General features: G+C 36.1%; 1 protein-coding gene across 1 annotated transcript in view; it reads left to right on the plus strand.

The window, feature by feature from the left end:
• USH2A (usherin) overlaps positions 1-17,436 on the plus strand; it is a 388,501-nt gene that overhangs the window by 70,526 nt on the left and 300,539 nt on the right. The window contains exons 12-15 of the mRNA XM_059835821.1: positions 508-1,149; positions 6,847-7,030; positions 12,170-12,333; positions 16,493-16,651. Of these exons, the coding sequence (XP_059691804.1) occupies positions 508-1,149; positions 6,847-7,030; positions 12,170-12,333; positions 16,493-16,651 (1,149 nt within the window). The remainder of the gene's footprint in view (positions 1-507; positions 1,150-6,846; positions 7,031-12,169; positions 12,334-16,492; positions 16,652-17,436) is intronic.

Below are 17,436 nucleotides of genomic sequence, written 5' to 3' on the forward strand. Positions count from 1 at the left end.
TACAGTGTTAAGCAAATTGTTCATTGTAATTAGTGTAACTTGTGTTGTCCTAGAGTATATCTAATGTTTTTAATGTAATATACAATTCTGTTATCAGAAGAGATTGAGGGCCCAGTGCAATTCCCTGCATATTGTATTTCTATGATACAGGGTGAAGAGTTCACGTACGCATTGATTGTGCAACAGGTGCTGTTCTGGGGGACAAAGAGATTAATTCTGGTTTGTCTTAAAATGTTACAAAGAATCTCTTGCAGAAGTATCTTAAATTGTATTGAGAAGCCAGCAGAAATGCATTGCTCTGAAACAAATTGGAAAAGTAAACAGAATTTTGGGATGCTACTGTTATTCAATTGATTTGTGCAGCCCTGTCATTCCTGTTAATTATACCGGCAAAGAATATTAGTCCTTTACTTTCTCTTTTTTCCAAGTGTAGTATACGTACCCTTTTTTAAAATTGAAATTAATAGCTTTTCAGCTTTTTTTTATTAATACCTTTTCTCTTTCTAGGTCTTAGGTGTGATAGTTGTAATTTTGGATTTAAAGCTCTCAGATATTCTAATGAAGATGGATGTGAGCCTTGTTGGTGCAACAGCCACGGCTCAGTGAACCAATTCTGCAACCCTCTCTCCGGGCAGTGCAATTGTAAAGAGCGAGTGAAAGGGCTTCACTGTGACACCTGCATGGAGAACTTTTATGGGCTGGATGTCACTGGTTGTAAGGCTTGTGAATGTAACGTTGCAGGGTCGTTTTCTGGAACTGTGTGCGATGCGAAGACAGGGCAATGTGCATGTAAACCAAATACTGGAGGAAGACAATGCGACGAATGCCTAGATGGCTACCACAAAGTACAGGAAAATCATTCCTTTGTTTGTCTGCCATGTAACTGTGATAAGGCAGGTACAGTAAATGGCTCCCTGCTTTGTGACAAATCAACAGGACAGTGTCCTTGCAAAGGGGGGGTAACTGGCCTTCAGTGCAGTCAGTGTATGCTTCATACATACAACCTCAGCGTGAGCAACCTCCTCGGCTGCCAGCGTTGTGACTGTGACGCTGTGGGCACATTGGCAGGAACAGTTTGTGACCACGTTTCTGGACAGTGTGTCTGTTTGCCTCAGCGTCAGGGGAGAAGGTGTAACGAATGTAAACCAGGTAAGAAAATTGGAAGACAATCTATTTGATGTAGTAAGTTTTGCTTTGTTGGATATCATCATAGTTCCTACAGTTTTTAATGTGTTTAGACAGCTTCACATCTGACATGTCTCTGACTTATGTTATTAATTATTTTTCCATTTCTTCCTAACTGTGTGAGTTAGAAGGAAGTATTAACGTCCTGATCTCCATCAAATATTTATTCTATTGCTAGAGGTTGTATAATTTGTGTTATTACTGAAGTTTCAACATGTCCAAAATAAGGTTAGGCCTAGTTCTTCTAGATATTGAGAAAATATACAATTTGTCATGGTCCATTCGCTGAATAAGACGTAGCACAGTTTGATGAACAGCAGCTATCCTTGTAATGAAAAATGTGGTTTTGGAAAGCAGAGTGCAAGCTCAAGGAAAGGCACTTCATGCATAAAGCTGAGCATTGCAGGAGGTACAGAAATGGTTGCTTAAACTTTGAGGCTGGCAAACATACCACTTAGAAAGCATTCACCTGCCTTGCTGTCTTGGAGGTCTGCTGGCTTTCACAAGGACTGCTTACAGTTCTGCTCTACAAGTACATGATGCTGCAGTTGCTGTGTATCAGTTCAAGATTTTGTACCGTATTACTGTAAACAGAGTCTAAATGTTCTTTAGAAGAGGGAAGCTCTGTATTTATTTATTAATGTTTTTGTTTTTAAAAGTAGGTGGGTAAAGTGAAACTATAGGTAATATTAACCTACCCTTAGTAATAATATTAAACAGACAGATTTAGTTCAAGTTAAATACAAATGCAATTTATTAAAGCAGCAGGTCACATTAAAAGGTACCTTATAGCTCCATTGGTTTTAATATGCCATTCAATAATTTGAACAGAGGTTAAAAAAGCTGCTTAACCTCCATTAAGTATTTTTAAAAATACTTTCATTTAAATTATTTTAGGTACATATACTAATAAATAAGGCAGCATTCTGTTTTTCTTAGTTCCTCCTCCAGTGCTATTTGACCTGCTAACCCTCTACAGCAACCACTTAATCAGAGATCGGCAGAGGAGTGATGTCAAGGCTTCCCAAGTCAGTGACCGCCCTTGTCCTTGAAAAAGAAAGGCCAGGGTTTATGCAGAACTAAATGGTTTAAAAAGGTTTAATTGATAGTATGAACAGACTGGTTTGTAGAAAAGCTTACATGGCACTCAGAGGAATACTTCCACAATAGTTCCAGTTAAAAAAAAAAATAAAAAAATCTCGCTGTTAGAATTATTTTTAAATTTTCTAAGTAATAAGTATACACATGTATGTGCTGAACACTGAGCTGTCTTTTGCAGGTGAAAGTGTAAATCCTTATCATTGTAAAAGCATTGTATCACTCTTCGTACCGTAGCGTACTATGGTATTTTCACTGACATTTTAGTGTTGAGTGTGCTCATTTAGACATTTAATATATATAACTTATATATAAATAGTCTTTATTAGTATGTTCCAAAAGAGAGTTTTCTATAAAACAGGGGTGAGTATAACCTGCTAGTAATACTGGTATTAAGTTGTAGAAGTACGGAGGAGTTGAATTGGTTTCAAATACCCTAAACATGTCCTATGGCTTTGCCTTGGGACAAAGATAAGAAAAAGTACTCCAAGTATATATGTAGCCAACACAGCCTAATTAAAAACACACAGTTAATTAGGTAAAACGGGCAGCCCTAAAAACACACTGAGGACTTCTAAGACTGTTGGGACATTTCAAGTCTATGGTCTGAGTTTCCTTAGTGGAATATAGGCCATACGTCTTTTTTTTTTTTTTTTTTATTCTGTGTAATTATAAGTCTGTTATAGTTAGTGGTATTTAAAATAACGTCCCATTGTAGCACACCTTCTGTGTGTTTTGATAAAATTTGAGAGGTTTCTAAAAGTTACCAGATCTTAATGCAGGAGGAGATGCCAATGGAGGAAAAACTCAAACTGGATGTAACTTCAGGAAATTGTTTTATCATGAGATTTTTTTTTTAAATAACTCTTTCCAGAGCATTTAGCCATGTGTTTCATCTATTAGGCCGTATCCATGATCTGCTGTCTTCCAGTTTGTTCTCATACAAGTAACATTTTTGGTTGATTTCCATACATTTAATTTTTTTTTAAATTAATGGTGTATGCAAACAGAGGAACACTTGATCCTAACATGAAACCAAATGAAAGAGCAGTTTTACCTTGTATATGAACTTGCTTTTGAGATGTCCTAGGTTGCAGTGGTAGAAAACAGATCTTTCCAGCCCCCAAATAGTTGTGAACCATTTGTCCCTGCCTCATTCTAGGACTGTGTTGCCACACTGACTGGGATTTGTGTCATAGAAATCCTGTTCAACACAGGTCTTGGATCCTGTTAGGAGAGCAGCAAAGCTGTAACAAAATGCCTTTTTCTTCTTTTTTTTTTTTTAAGTTCTTTACTCAGTGACCACAGCTTTTCATGGAGCTGTACATAGTACAGAAAAGATGCAAACCGGCATGTAGGATGCCTGGCCAGGCATCGATACTGAGTTTTTGTGTATGTACTACCTGCTGTCTTGGCCAGAAACACAGGAAGTATGTTGTGACAACATTGTCAGTGTTGTTAACTGTGCATTTTGAAGCACAGGCTGTGGTTAAGAAATGAGCATTACCACCATAGTTGGCAAGCATGTAAAAGTGCTAAGGAATTGTTCAGGTGTTCCTTTTCCATGAGCTATACAGCAGGAGAAATAGTAAGAATATGATTAAAAAAGGAAGCTGAATACTTTGCTATGACTTTCATTCTTCCTTTTGAAGAGTACATTTGATTGACAAATGTGATCAGTTATGGTTGAATTGGAAAAAAATCTGGAAAAGAATAAGCATAATACTAGTTATATACGTAGATCTTGTAGAGATTTGTAGTGGCTGTCTTAAAATTGGAAATTGGCTCTATTATACAGCAGTGGATCCTTCATAAAGCAACTTTTATGAGCCCTTCTAACCTTGCTGTAAATTAAGCTTGCATTAAGTTGTTTCTTACTCTTCCCTGACAAATTCTAGGTGGGGGAAGTAAATAATAATAATGGTTATAACAAACAGTATGAATTTGTAATCCAGTGTCTCTTCTCTTTTGTCTACATTTAATTGTGTTAATTTACTTATAAATTAGTTGGGGGAAGGACTTTGTCCCGTTTTCCTATCCCTCACTTATACTTTTAAAAAATTTTTTACTTTTACTTGCTACTTCTGGAATTAAAAAATTGTGGTAGTATCCAGAAACTTATTTAAATTTTAAGAGCATTTCTGAAAGATTATTATAAAAAAAACCATACCAAATCCTTTACTGCTCTACAGTGGTTTAGGCGGTATGACATTAGGAGAGCTAGGATGTTTAACATTAAGGGATAGTTTCTTTATAATTATGAATTTCACTGCTATGACAAAAACAATATATGCCTTAGTGATCAATCCTGATCAGCTAAAATGAATTTATTTTCTAGAGATGTGCTTATTTACCCACTGTAGTCTTTTCTTAGACATTAGTTTCATGCAAAATTTCAGATGGACAAGGACCTGTTTTAGCCTGAGTGCTTATCATTTACTGCAACTATAAACTGGGTACTGAAGAAGCGCTTTGACCTTCCACAGGAGTCCAGGCTTAAACTTGTTTCCTATCTTCCTGATACGTTCTTTGAGTGGAGTTGTTCATTGTGCTCAGGAGTGACATTGCTGGGAAATGGTCTCCTCTATTTATGCAGAGGATGGGCACTGTACTGCGCAGACAACTGCATTATGAGATAATACATGCTGCCTCACTAATAACTTCAAGCTATTCAGTCTCTGTGGTGGCTCAGTTCGGAGCCTCTCTGGAATAAAGTGCCAACAGCATGGTTTTTTATGATGCGAATGTATGTTAACAGGAGCCTGATATCACTTCACTGTCCACTTGAGATTTATCTCACTTAGGACCAGAGGCTAAACTCGAACAAAGATTTGGGCAGTAAAATTCTAATGTTTTCAATTTGTTTAGTCCCTCTGCTATTTGGATATGAGCTCACAGTGCAACACTGCTGTGAAGACAGAGAATACCACCCTAGGGGTGTATATATAAAGCTATCTCTTGTAAAACAAAATAAATAATAAGGCCTTGGATGATATGACATGTTACAATACATTTTTGGGCTCTTTATTATAAAGCAGGACATCAGAAAGTTGTTGGACAGCAAAAAAGATTCGGTAACTGAGAACATGTCTAAGAAGAAACTGATTGAACTGAAGAGAGAGAGAAGGTGTCTGAGAAGTCTGTGCAAATAATGCATATCTGAGAAATAATTGAAATTCTTCTATGGAAGTTGTGCAGTAATAATTAATAGCAACCAGGTGACAGAGATAGAAACTCCTACCAACGGCCCTGTCTTAGGTTTGATGTTCAAAGATAAATACTTGCAGTTGACAAGTGCCAGTTAAGACTGTGTTACCATCATCATTTGCAGAACTCATATACGTTGCTATATTTTTAATCAACTGTACCACTTAAAAAAAAAAAAAAAAAAAGGCAGAGCAATTTGTGTGAAAAACCCAGTAAAATGTCTGTTAATAATCAGGTAAAAATAGAAAATAATTTTTGAAAATTATGTAATTATATTTCTTACTGGTATTCTGTTAATTGAATTGTCTTCTGATCAGACATATAGAAAAGGAGTTAATAAGACTGGAAGAAGTCCATAGGTAGCAAAATAGATTATGCAAGTGGTACAGCATCATCAAAAAAATGTGCTTAAAAGCTCTTTTGTTTGAAATTTCAGGTGAGGCTATGAATAATGGGTAAGTTCTTCAATGACCAGATTAGAGGTGTATAAACTCTATCTAACTGTATTTATTAGTAATGTGTTAGAGACTTGCATAGATAAAGATTGCTTGTGAAGGTTATAGAATGGAAGATAATATAGTAGAAGCATATCAAATATACTGTGGGGAAGGTGAAATTAATGCTCCAGTTCATAATTGGAAATAATACAGGAACAGAAGGATGGGATTCAGAATGAAAGCTTTTATTGTAGCAGATAAGTAACTTTTTACAGAAACTAATAAACTGATGGGAAAAAGTATTTGTGTAGGGTACAAGCTATATGTTGAGGAGGAATAAAATATAAATTTTACATAGACTTGGGAATGCTCTTCAAATGTAGGTTTTTCTAAGAAACATCCTCATGTTTCAAGGGTTAAGCCAACCACTGGTTGAGAAAGATTAAGAGACTGTAAGAAAATATGTGCATTTCTTATGTTTTGCAACTGGCCATTGTCAGAGATGAGATCCCAGACTAGAATGGATAAATGTCTGATCTTGTATGTTATTTTTTATGTTTCTACTGCTTGTGGTGCATTCATTAGTACCTCTTATGTCCTTGGGTCTTTACCTTCCCCACGGACACATTAATGTACTCCCCCTATTTTGCATTTGCTCTGTCTAAAATAAAGTCTGAAGAGAGAGAATAAAAAATCGGAGTTGGCAACTGGAGGATGAATAATAGCTTTACAAAGTGCCAATAAGAAGATTTAGAAGCTCAGCTCTGCAGGAGGACTATATTGCTTTATTTGAGTTGATGTGTGTGTTACCTAAGCTTTAGTTCTGTTGTTTCATCCCCAATTATACGCAAGCTAATAATAATCTTACTGTGTTCACTTTTTGCATATTGTCTGGTCTCAAAATCCCTTTCTTTTTCAGGTTTTTATTTTTCTCCATCAAGTGTCACTGGCTGTCTGCCATGCCTGTGCCACATAGCTGGTTCAGTGAATCAGATCTGTGATAAACTAACTGGCCAATGTGTTTGCCAAGATGCCTCTGTAACAGGACAGACCTGTGGACGTTGCAAAGAACTTTATTTTGGATTTGACTCTGTCACAGGGAGGTGAGTGTTTCTTTTTTACAGGTCACTTATAACTTCCTTGTTACGTTTTTCTCATAGTAGCTCATTCAAAGGTTTAGTGACAATGAAAAGATGTGTTCTAGTTACAGTAATCCTTCTTTGAATTCATGTGTGCACTCTGATTTACATGTGATACGTTGCACAACCCTCTGTGCTCCCATGAGCTGAAGGAAATAGAGGTTTTGCCACAGACTTAAGTAGAAACAACATGAAAACTGTATAAAGCTAATGCTATCTAATGTTATAGCTATTTGGTAATTGTTTCTTTACATTTCCTCTGCAGCTTCAGTAAGATGTGTTGGTTTCTGAGATGTTAATCATTGACTATTAAAATACAGGTAATGTGCCGTTCTTATAACCAGTGAATGCTTTTGAAGATTTCAGGAAGACATTTTAAGGAAAAAAAAATGTAAAAGATGAGATATCCCTGTCTTTCCAAATTTCTTTTAGCAGCAGCAGTTGAAACACTCAACAGCAGCTTTCCTATTAAAATCTGTTTTTTTCTGAAGCAGTGTATTCTTTTTCAGCATTTAGTTATGTGCCACAGGGTAAATTGTTTATCTAATGTAGCCTGGGGCCTCTAGGTACACTGAAAGTATATGGATATATTCCCTGGAATGTAAGGGGAAAAACGTATCTACAGGTAGTGCAGTGTTATTCCCACTATTGCTCTATCTTTCTTTTCCAGGATCATCTTTCTTGCTTAATCCCCACAATCTCAATTTCCTTTTAATTATTGTCCAGAAAGATTGCACAGCTCTAATGCTATCATATTTTCATGCAGACTGACGGTATTAAATTGTTTTGTTATATTTAGCATTTTTGCCTTTAAAAAAAAAAAACCACACAGGGAGAAGCAAAATCTGTACAACATTCCCTTCCCCATGCTCCTTTCCCGAGCTAGTGTGGGGTAGACATGCTTTTAGGCAGTGATTATCAGTGTCGTCTTGCATATACTTGACATTATTCTGCAGATTTTTCACTTCAACTTTTATGTTACTGTCACTCATTAGGAGATTTTAAAACTTATTTTTTACTGTTGCGGGTCACAGAGGCATCTGCTAATGGCCATAAAGTAATCTGTAGGAATAAGGACTTCCTATTTTCACTTCCTGTCATTTCTAATGGTAAGGAATAAAATCTGTGTAATGTTAAAGTTCCCTTTTAAACACATTTTCCTTCATATTAATTATTTTTTTTTTAGTTACTTGGTATAGATCCTCCCCCCCCTCCCCCCCCTTAGTTTTAGCAGGTGATGTAGAGGTTTATGCCTGTGTTAAGCAATAGCTCTCCTGAACTAGATATCGGCCTTCAATTACTTGCATTTTGAGCGGTCTTCTGAAATCCAAAATGTGGAAATATCTAGAATTACCTAGATCCAGAACTTGTAAAGATATAAAGATTTTACAGTTCTGGAATTTGAATCAGAGTTGGCTTTAATGCCTTAATACTACTTAATCCTCATGACAGTATTGAAGACTGCTCCGGTAGTACATTAACATGATTAACTTGTGTTGCATATGCTTGGCTTCCTTGTGGTTAGCATCTACTCGGGCAATGTACCGCTGTTCCTCAGGCAGAAACGTTTATCCACTGAAAATGATAATCCAGGTCTTTATTTGTTAATCTATTTTAATCCATTTCTTTAACTGTTAATATCTTCTTAAAAAGAGTGATGTGCTTTTTTTTTCTTTGTAAAGTTGCAAAGTCATTTAAACCATCCTTGCACCCAAGTGTCTTTTAAGGACTCTGTGGTTACAGAACGAAAAGGATATGAGCTATCTGTAGTGGCAAAGACATATCTGTCTTGGCACAATAGCAGAAAATAAGCAAAAATTGTGACACACAGAGACTGTGAGGCTTTAAAATTCTCTCACTCTCAGAGGAATGTATATGTGAGCTGATTTACTTTCTGATGTTTTTAAGATAAAACAGCAAGTGCGTATTTTTTAATGCATTTCAGCTTATGAAGCAGGAAAACGTCCTCGGCGACTAAAGAATTAGAGATACTGGATGTTTGTAGTGGTTTGAACAGATCTGCAGTGGTTGTGGGCATTGGTACACATTTGAAATGCTTTACCTCTGTATTGTTTACTATAATGAACTGGTCAATGAACATCACAAATTGTTTATCTATATATATATATCTTGACAGATTACTGTTTATGAAATCCATTTAGCAAGTGAGGTTTTCCTGTAAGGATGAAAAATGAAGATTTTAAACAGATTGCTGGAGAGGCTCTAACTGCACCTAGAGAGTCAATGTAATAAAGGTTTCTCTATATTAATATTACAAAAACCATTTATCCTCACAAAATCAATATTGCAATTCATCTTGGCCTGACGTTTCTCTTTCCATGTTTTAAAAGTCTCTTTTCTTTGATTATATATAATTCTGTTTTAATAAAACTGAAATATATTTGACTCGGAGTATCCTGAAGAAGTAGCATTTAACAAAAATGCTGAAAATATTTCTTACCTTATTAAAAGTTTCAAAGAATTAATTATTTTTTAAAAAATCCTTAATTGACTGAATCCTTAGTCCTGACTGAAAAGCATGAACTATGCATAACAAAGCCAGTCCTAGTGTTCCGCAGTTTAAGAAAATTATCCACAAATATAATGTGTAATCCTGTGGAACAGAAGATGATAATATGTGTGCTGTTGTTTGCAGGATCTGGAGCCTAATTCAGTATAGGTGGAGGTAGGGAGCCCACACTTTTCCTAGAAGAAAATGCAACTATTTCAAGCAGAAAGAAGCAGCCCCACCCTGCCAGGCACTGAAAACTATCACTGTGACTGTACGTGTATGTGAGTTTGATTGTCTCATGTGTGAATGATAATGAAAACTGGAATACTCAGGGGGGCCCTTATTCATAAGAGGTGTAGTAATATACAGGAGCAGTAAGAGAAGCTTGTTTTTTACTGTTTATCTGCTGAGACACTTTTGTTAACACCCCCCCGACCTATATGTATTAAATATCATCATGCAATGAAATTATGAAATAATAAAGTACTGTCTTACTGAGCAAATAATTCTGTCTTCTTTTTTCCTCTAAATCATTTTTTCAGTCATGACATTTAAATAGTCTAAACAAAACCTCTATTTGAAGGGGGATTTGGATGCACTGTCTACAGATGAAAAGACTTAATACAGTTTGAAAAAATTGCCCTTTTCTCTTCACTATAAAAGAGAGCAAACTACAGTATAGTGGTTTCCAAGAGAGAATGTATTTTATTTATTCCCAAAAGGATATTAGTCCATAAAACAAATTTGCAGCTTATTTTGCAGCTTTAGCTTTTATCAGCCTTTTTAAGGGTGTTGAATGATTACCCAGGAGATCACACAGCACGAGCTGCTGTGGAGTAAAGAGACTCTAATACAGAGAGCTCTGTGATGGGCAGAAAATGTATGTGAAGAGTTTTCTTAAACTTGTTTAAAAATCTGTCACATTTAATGTCTATTTCACTGATTATTGACCTGAATTTTAGTGTCCTAATGTGAAAACAGTTTCCACCCTCCTCTCCTCTCTCCCTTGCCTTAAAAATCCAATACCCAAAACATAACTGAACTCACTTTTATTTCTGCCTTCATATAAATAGAAAGAGATAGACCAAGGTGATGGTGATGACTGGAAAAATTGTGAAGTGGCTTGTGTAAAAGCGCCACCACCTATTTCCTCAGATCTGGTGAAACTGGCCAAAGAAAGATCAGCCAAATATAAATCAACAACTCTTGTCTGGTCTTAGGGTTAGCAGAGCAAAGGGTGCATGGCATGACTGTCTCTCCCTTGCACTTCTCCAAGGTCTTTTTACTGCTTCATCATCTTGGGACCTGACATCTGGAGTAATTTAAGATTCCCTCTAGTCTGATGTTGCTTATGTGTGAGAATGGGACTTTTGAGCTCAGGGCAAGAGGAGTGATGTGTAGATTTCCCAGTATGTTTTACCTGCAGTGTACAGTCCCACATTTCTCCCAGTCCATGTTTTTTCAAAACTCTTTTAGTCTGCAGCAATTAAAATACAGTGAAATTAGAATCTAAAGTACGAAGTTTTATTTGCCATTGTTGACTTTCCGTTATGACTAATAATGGCAGCCTGTATTGCAATGGGTAGCATAACAATATTTGCAGTAAGGAAAAAATTGCTTTGGTTAACTTCTGAGATGTTCTGAGTCTTTGAATATTTGCATAATCTGACATTGGTATCCCTGCTATAAATGAATGACAGTGGGGAAATAGTATATCAAGTGAAAAGCATGTTGATTGCAAGAGTTTTCACATGCAAAAGCCAAAGCATAAATTAATCCTGGAAGTACTCTACTGATGCCAGAGAGATTTACAGAATTGAAGTGTGGCGTTTGTGTGATACCAATGCTTTTAATTTTTTTGTCCATTTTAATTAAAAAAGTATTTAATTTACACATTTAATTAAATATTCTTTTTAGTTATTTTCAATTTTGTCTATCAGGCTGCAAAGAAAATGCGCTTTCTGTTATAATATTAATATTTCTGCTATTTTGTTTCCTTTCACTGTTTTAATCTGAGGGTTTTTTCTCCCAGGTTTTGTCTACATTCATTCTCCTTTATTCACAGCATGTTATTTTTTTCAACTTCAAGTTGCCTTTGTGGACAAGAAATTATTAATTGATTTCTTTTTCAGCAAAAGCCTAGTTTCCTCTAAGTTGGAAGGTTGCATATTTTGTGCGGAAACCTATGAAACAGGTTGCACATGTATCACCGAACTCTACAGCTCTGCAAGAAGGGTTGTATGAGTAAGCGTTGCAGGACTGAGTGCATAATGTGGTTATTACCAAACATTATTATCCTTTTTGTGTATGGATCAATATATATAAAAGCTCTTTCATTCTAAGCAGTTTTAATCTAAATTAAAATACTATTCTGGCACTGAGATTTTAATGTTTATTTTTATAATGGGCACCTTTTTTGTAAGTTACTTTTTTTTCTCAGGCTAATACATTTTTCTACCGTGTCTCGGCCTACTGAACTGTTTATGACTTTTTAATTATGTTACCCAAGAATCTTTTAAACAAAACCCTACTGTGCTTAACTGGAGTGTTAATGTGTTTTGATCACTTCCTTGATGTGTTTTTGTTTATAGATGTCAGCACTGTAATTGTCATCCTGCAGGAGCCATTAGTGGGACTTGTCATCTTGTTACTGGACAGTGTGTTTGTAAACAATTTGTAACTGGCTTGAAATGTGACAACTGTGTTCCTGATGCTAGTAATTTGGATGTCCACAACCTATTTGGCTGCAGTAAAAGTAAGTGGATGTTAGTTCTTAAAAGCATGTCTTTCAAATTAATGTGTTTTTTATTGATTTAGTGTGTATTAAATTAGGTCAGCAGTACTGAAACTGGGTTTGACCAACCTCCCCCCTCCGCCCCCCCCATTTCTGGTCCCTGAAATTTGGGTGATTTTCACTGTGAGTATCTTAGGGGTGTTTTCTGGAGAGATGTACAGAATGTGTACAGAATGCTTCATGTCATACACACAGCTTATGCTTGCAGTCTAACCCAGGGGAGAAATAATGGCCCATGGTTCCCTTGCACTTCCCACCATGTTCTTTGTGGTGACCAACGCAGAGTTCACCTTTTAGTCACATGAATGCAATAGTATTTGTACAACTTGCAGCTTAGCTCCCTTTCTCCCTTTCCCGCCATTGACAGGGGGCAGGAGACTTGTCTTCAGAAGGTCTGAAGAACAGAAGGTCTGTTGAAGACCTGCTCCTGGTGATTAATTAAAAATCTGCTCCTCAGTGCAATGTAGCTTTGCTTTTCTCCTCCTGGGACTTTTTTTCAGTCAGTTTGGGGAAAATATGCGATGGGGTGTAACACAGCGTCATAAATTGGCATGTGTGAGGTGGGGCTAATGCTGTGTTGACGGTCAGATCATGAATTGTGATGAAATACATTGCAATGGAACATCTGCACTTCTGCCCTTGCAATAAGTCTGAATATGAAGGGATGGCAAAATTTCAGCCTTTGTGTCATAAGTAGTCAAAGTTAAATGTTCAGATTTTCTCACCAGTGCACAGTCTCTAAGCTGTCAGGGATTTTAAAGAAGGAGAGGAAAAATATTATATGTAATAAGAAAATTGAATTGTTAAGTGCCCTTCAGTTCCACGTTCACAAACGGGCTTTGAGGACATCATACCATGCAATGCCAAACTCTGTGGGTAGGACATCAGCTAATTCTGGAAAAGTTGTGTAACATTTTTGTGACACACATTACTGCTGTACGCAGTTAGCACACCAGTCTTGGAATTCATGTAACCAGTTACTGAGGTACTCTGCAGATGCTAATCGGTCATTTCTGTCAGCAGGCCTAACTAATAATGGTCAGACTGGTCCTACTGTGGGAGTTAGCTCAGGTAGCCATGTGTAATGCAACAACAGGGTTAGGCATTCCCAGGTGATCTCTGGAATATGTTTCTGGATCCTCCTTCAACAAAATATTTCTTTGTATATTTTGCATAGGTATTTATATGACATTCATTATTGTGATATTCCCACACTGTAGATTTGGAAGCAGAGATGTACCTGCACAAAGACTTCATTTACAAGGACAGACAGCTCTCACTTTGATTCCAGTTTGTATTTCATTGTAAATTGGTTTAAACATCAAATAATGTGCATTGCAGAATGCACAGTGCTATAAATGGGATAGAACAAAGAGACTGATCTGTTTCCAAATATGTTTTTTTTTTCCTCCAAGTTTGGAAGTGCTTAAATACAGTTTTGTTTTGTTCTTCCCCATACTCTTCTGTAGAAGGCATAGTATCTATTCATTATGCAGGTAGTTGATTGGCTTGTTGTTTCTTTAAAACATGTAGGGTGTTTCAACTGAATGTATAATAATAATAATAACACATGGCACTTTTATGATGCTGTTCATCTTCAAAGTGCTTTAAAAACATAAACCAACCTACTTATTTATGTTGGGATATACATTGGATAAAGGTCAATGGCAATTCAACTATAAAATTGATTAATAATAATATGATATAGATAAATAATATAGTAGACTTTAGTTAGAAAATAATACATCAGGCAGTATTCTAAATAACAAGCGGAGTCCTCTTCTGGACGTAAATGATATAGCAATTGCAGTCTTTTGGTTATTCATACCAAAATATTTTAACTTGTTGCAGATATGGACCTTTGCCTAGCTTGATATTTGTGGTTATGTTCATTGCAGAACAGTATTTTGTTGCCACATACCATTACTGGTTATAAGTCTTTGCCAAGGGAAGCAAACGTAAGTTGCTGTCACTGTCCAACTAACATTCTTTAAAGAAAAGACCTATTTTCAATTCTTCTGCCCAACAATATCTTAGATGCTCCATAAAAAAAATCTGAAACACAGTACTTTGCTAACGCATCTAAAATGCAAAATTTCAAACACATGGGAGCAATATGCAATAGTGTGAGACTGAGAATGGGGAATGAAGGTTATGCTGGTAAATTTCTATGATTGCTCAGGTTTTGTAAGCATGTATTACATGGAGAGAAACTTTCAAAAATGCCAGAGGGATTTAGGAGCACTTATTTCGTTTGATTCTCAAACTTTACTCCTGTCGACACTTTAGCATACATTCACTTCCTAACTCAGCTGAACTCAAAAACTCTAGATTGGCAGCAAAATAACATATACTTCCTAATGGGAGATAATGATTTTGTCCTGTTCAATCCAATGAATTCTAGAAATATTTTCTACTATTTCTTGGTTGAGAAACTGCAGTAGGGGCAGGGCTTTTCATTATCTTACTCTAAATAAAGAGCTTCAACTCACATTTTAGATTTATATTAAAAACCCTTATGTAATGTGACCCACTCGTGTTGGTGTGGATCTCTACATCTATCACTTTTGTGGCTTGAGGTTCTCATGTTTGCTTTCTGTCTGCAACTTCACTCTTTGCTTCTTGTCCCCCATTAGCTTGGCTGAATAGATTTTGATAATTAACTTTTGGTGAATTGTGTCTATTAAGCAAATATCCACATAATGGAGATGATGATAGCTTATAAACAGAAGGAGAAAAAAAACTAATGAAAAGCCACATGTTTTTAATGTTGATATTTTCCTGTAACACTTAATGTAAGGGAGAAAAGCTTATTGGGTGGTTCTGGATCCAGCTCCTGCTAGCTTACTCCATATGCTGATTTCTGTACTGCCCTTGGCTATTTTCATTCCTGGAGCAAAATGTTTTCCTCTTGATCCATGCTCTCCTGGTTTTCCCCTCCTTGGAGAAGAGGGTAGGGAATGGCACAGTCTGCCTTTAAGTCAAGCTATAGCAATTACTAGCTGCCAAAACAGACCAGTCTTGTTCTGTGCTAATGCACGGCATACTGAGGGTCAGAGAGTAGTGCTTTCCTTAGTATAACAGGCTGGCTGGAGATCTCATAGCAGGATATGGAATCATGATCTGACTTGAATGATAACATAAATATAGAATCATAGAATCATTTAGGTTGGAAAAGACCTTTAAGATCGAGTCCAACCGTAAAACCGTATGTTTATGTGCACCTGTGTATATATGTGTATGTGTATATCTATGCATATAAAGCTTAATTTCTGAGTAATAGCCATTATCTTAGAAAGGACCATGATCATTCAGTTGGATTACAAAAGAGGCATAGGAGGAACTTTGAGTGCTCTTTCTGAAAATGTGAGACACTTGGCTTGTGAACTTCACGTTTATTTTTCTCTTTATTGATACTAGTGCAATTAAATAGCACGTTTTCCAAAGTTAATGGAGATGGTAGCAGACTAGTATTTTGGTAAATAAGAATATCAAGCTGATTTCTTCAAATGTTAGACACCTCGCTCTCATTGATTTAAATTTCATTGGAAACAGACGGAAGTGAATTGCCTAAATAACCTTCAAAATTTGTACCTTTATTTTTTTTGTCATTTAATTAAGCAGGCATATTGTAAGACTTCAGTAAAATTTGTAGTTAGTTGGACTTTCCATTTCTGTTCTAATGAAGGAAGTTATGCCTGGCCTATGCTAAAATGGAATGAATCCTCTGGAAGAAATAAATTATAATTGAACTATAGACTTCAATAATGTGACGAGATAAACATGTTCCTGTTTTATAGAGGTCTTGAAATACATTAAAAAAAAAGGTGTTTAGAAAACTGTGGTGTATTTGCTTTAATTTGGGGGGGGGATGGGGATTAAATTTATTTGTCATTTGTTTAAATGTATAAATTTGTTTCATGTACTTGGATAAAAAGTTTTCTTGGAGAGCATTTGGATGGATCAGTTTAGTCCATTAATATCTTGCCTGAGTGACTGTATGTTTACTTGATGGTTTTTCTTTGAAGAAAACTTAGCAGTTTCTTCGCATTTTTATTTAAATTTGTGTGATTATTGGTTACCTTCATTTTTACATCCTCTGTTTTTGTGTATGTTTTAGCTCCATTCCAGCAACCTCCTCCTACAGGAGAGGTTCTCAATTCCTCTGCTATCAGTCTTTCGTGGAGTTCCCCTGACTCTCCAAATTCTAACAGGCTTACTTACCAGCTGTATAGGGATGAGGCTGAAATTTATACAACCGAAGACTACTACCCTTATAGTAAGTATTTATAGGAAGATGACATCAAAGATTTTGTGTTTGTGTGTGTGTACATATATATATGTGCAATTTTTCTTAATAATTTCTCCTTCCTGTCATTATCATTCACTGTGAATTTTGAATATTTTACTCTGTTTTCCATTGGTGACTTACTGTTACTAATTTTGTTTGAAAGAAATGAATACTCCAGTCTAAAATCTGGCAAAATGAGTCACCCAAAATGGCTGATAATTTTTTACTTTTTAATCTGAAAAACTTTAATTGACTCACCAAAAGCATTCCCTGCAAATATACACAGGCTCCAAAATCTAAAAGAGTCGAAGTCCCAGAGAAAGAATTAGGGTGAATAGAAGAGACCCTAATGTGCTTAAACTCGCTTTTTTCATCCTCCCTGTTTTAAACTGTTAACAGATTAGGAAAGCTTTTTGTGGTCTCTAACTTTTAGCACCTTCTGTTAAGCTGTCAGTGTAGCTCCTGATTTGCCTTTAGCAGCACCACTTCTCTCATGTTGAGGCTTGCAAAGGTATCCTCAGAAGGCGGTCCTCAAGGATTCGACAGTCTGTCCTAGCTGGAAAAGCCATTTTGTGCTACTATTGATCCTCTTACCAAAGAAAAGGAAATGGATTTGAATACTGTTTTTATGTATATATGGCACACAAGTATTTTTTTAAGACTACAGGTGTGGTTTAATGCCACTAAAGTTTGATTTCTGTTCTAGCAGCTTCTTTAGTTTGTTGTGTTTTCATACCAATGCAGCAGTAATATTTTGCAGAAGTCGAGTATTT

This window comes from Gavia stellata, chromosome 2 (assembly GCF_030936135.1).
Source record: "Gavia stellata isolate bGavSte3 chromosome 2, bGavSte3.hap2, whole genome shotgun sequence".
In the NCBI taxonomy this organism is placed as follows: domain Eukaryota; kingdom Metazoa; phylum Chordata; class Aves; order Gaviiformes; family Gaviidae; genus Gavia; species Gavia stellata.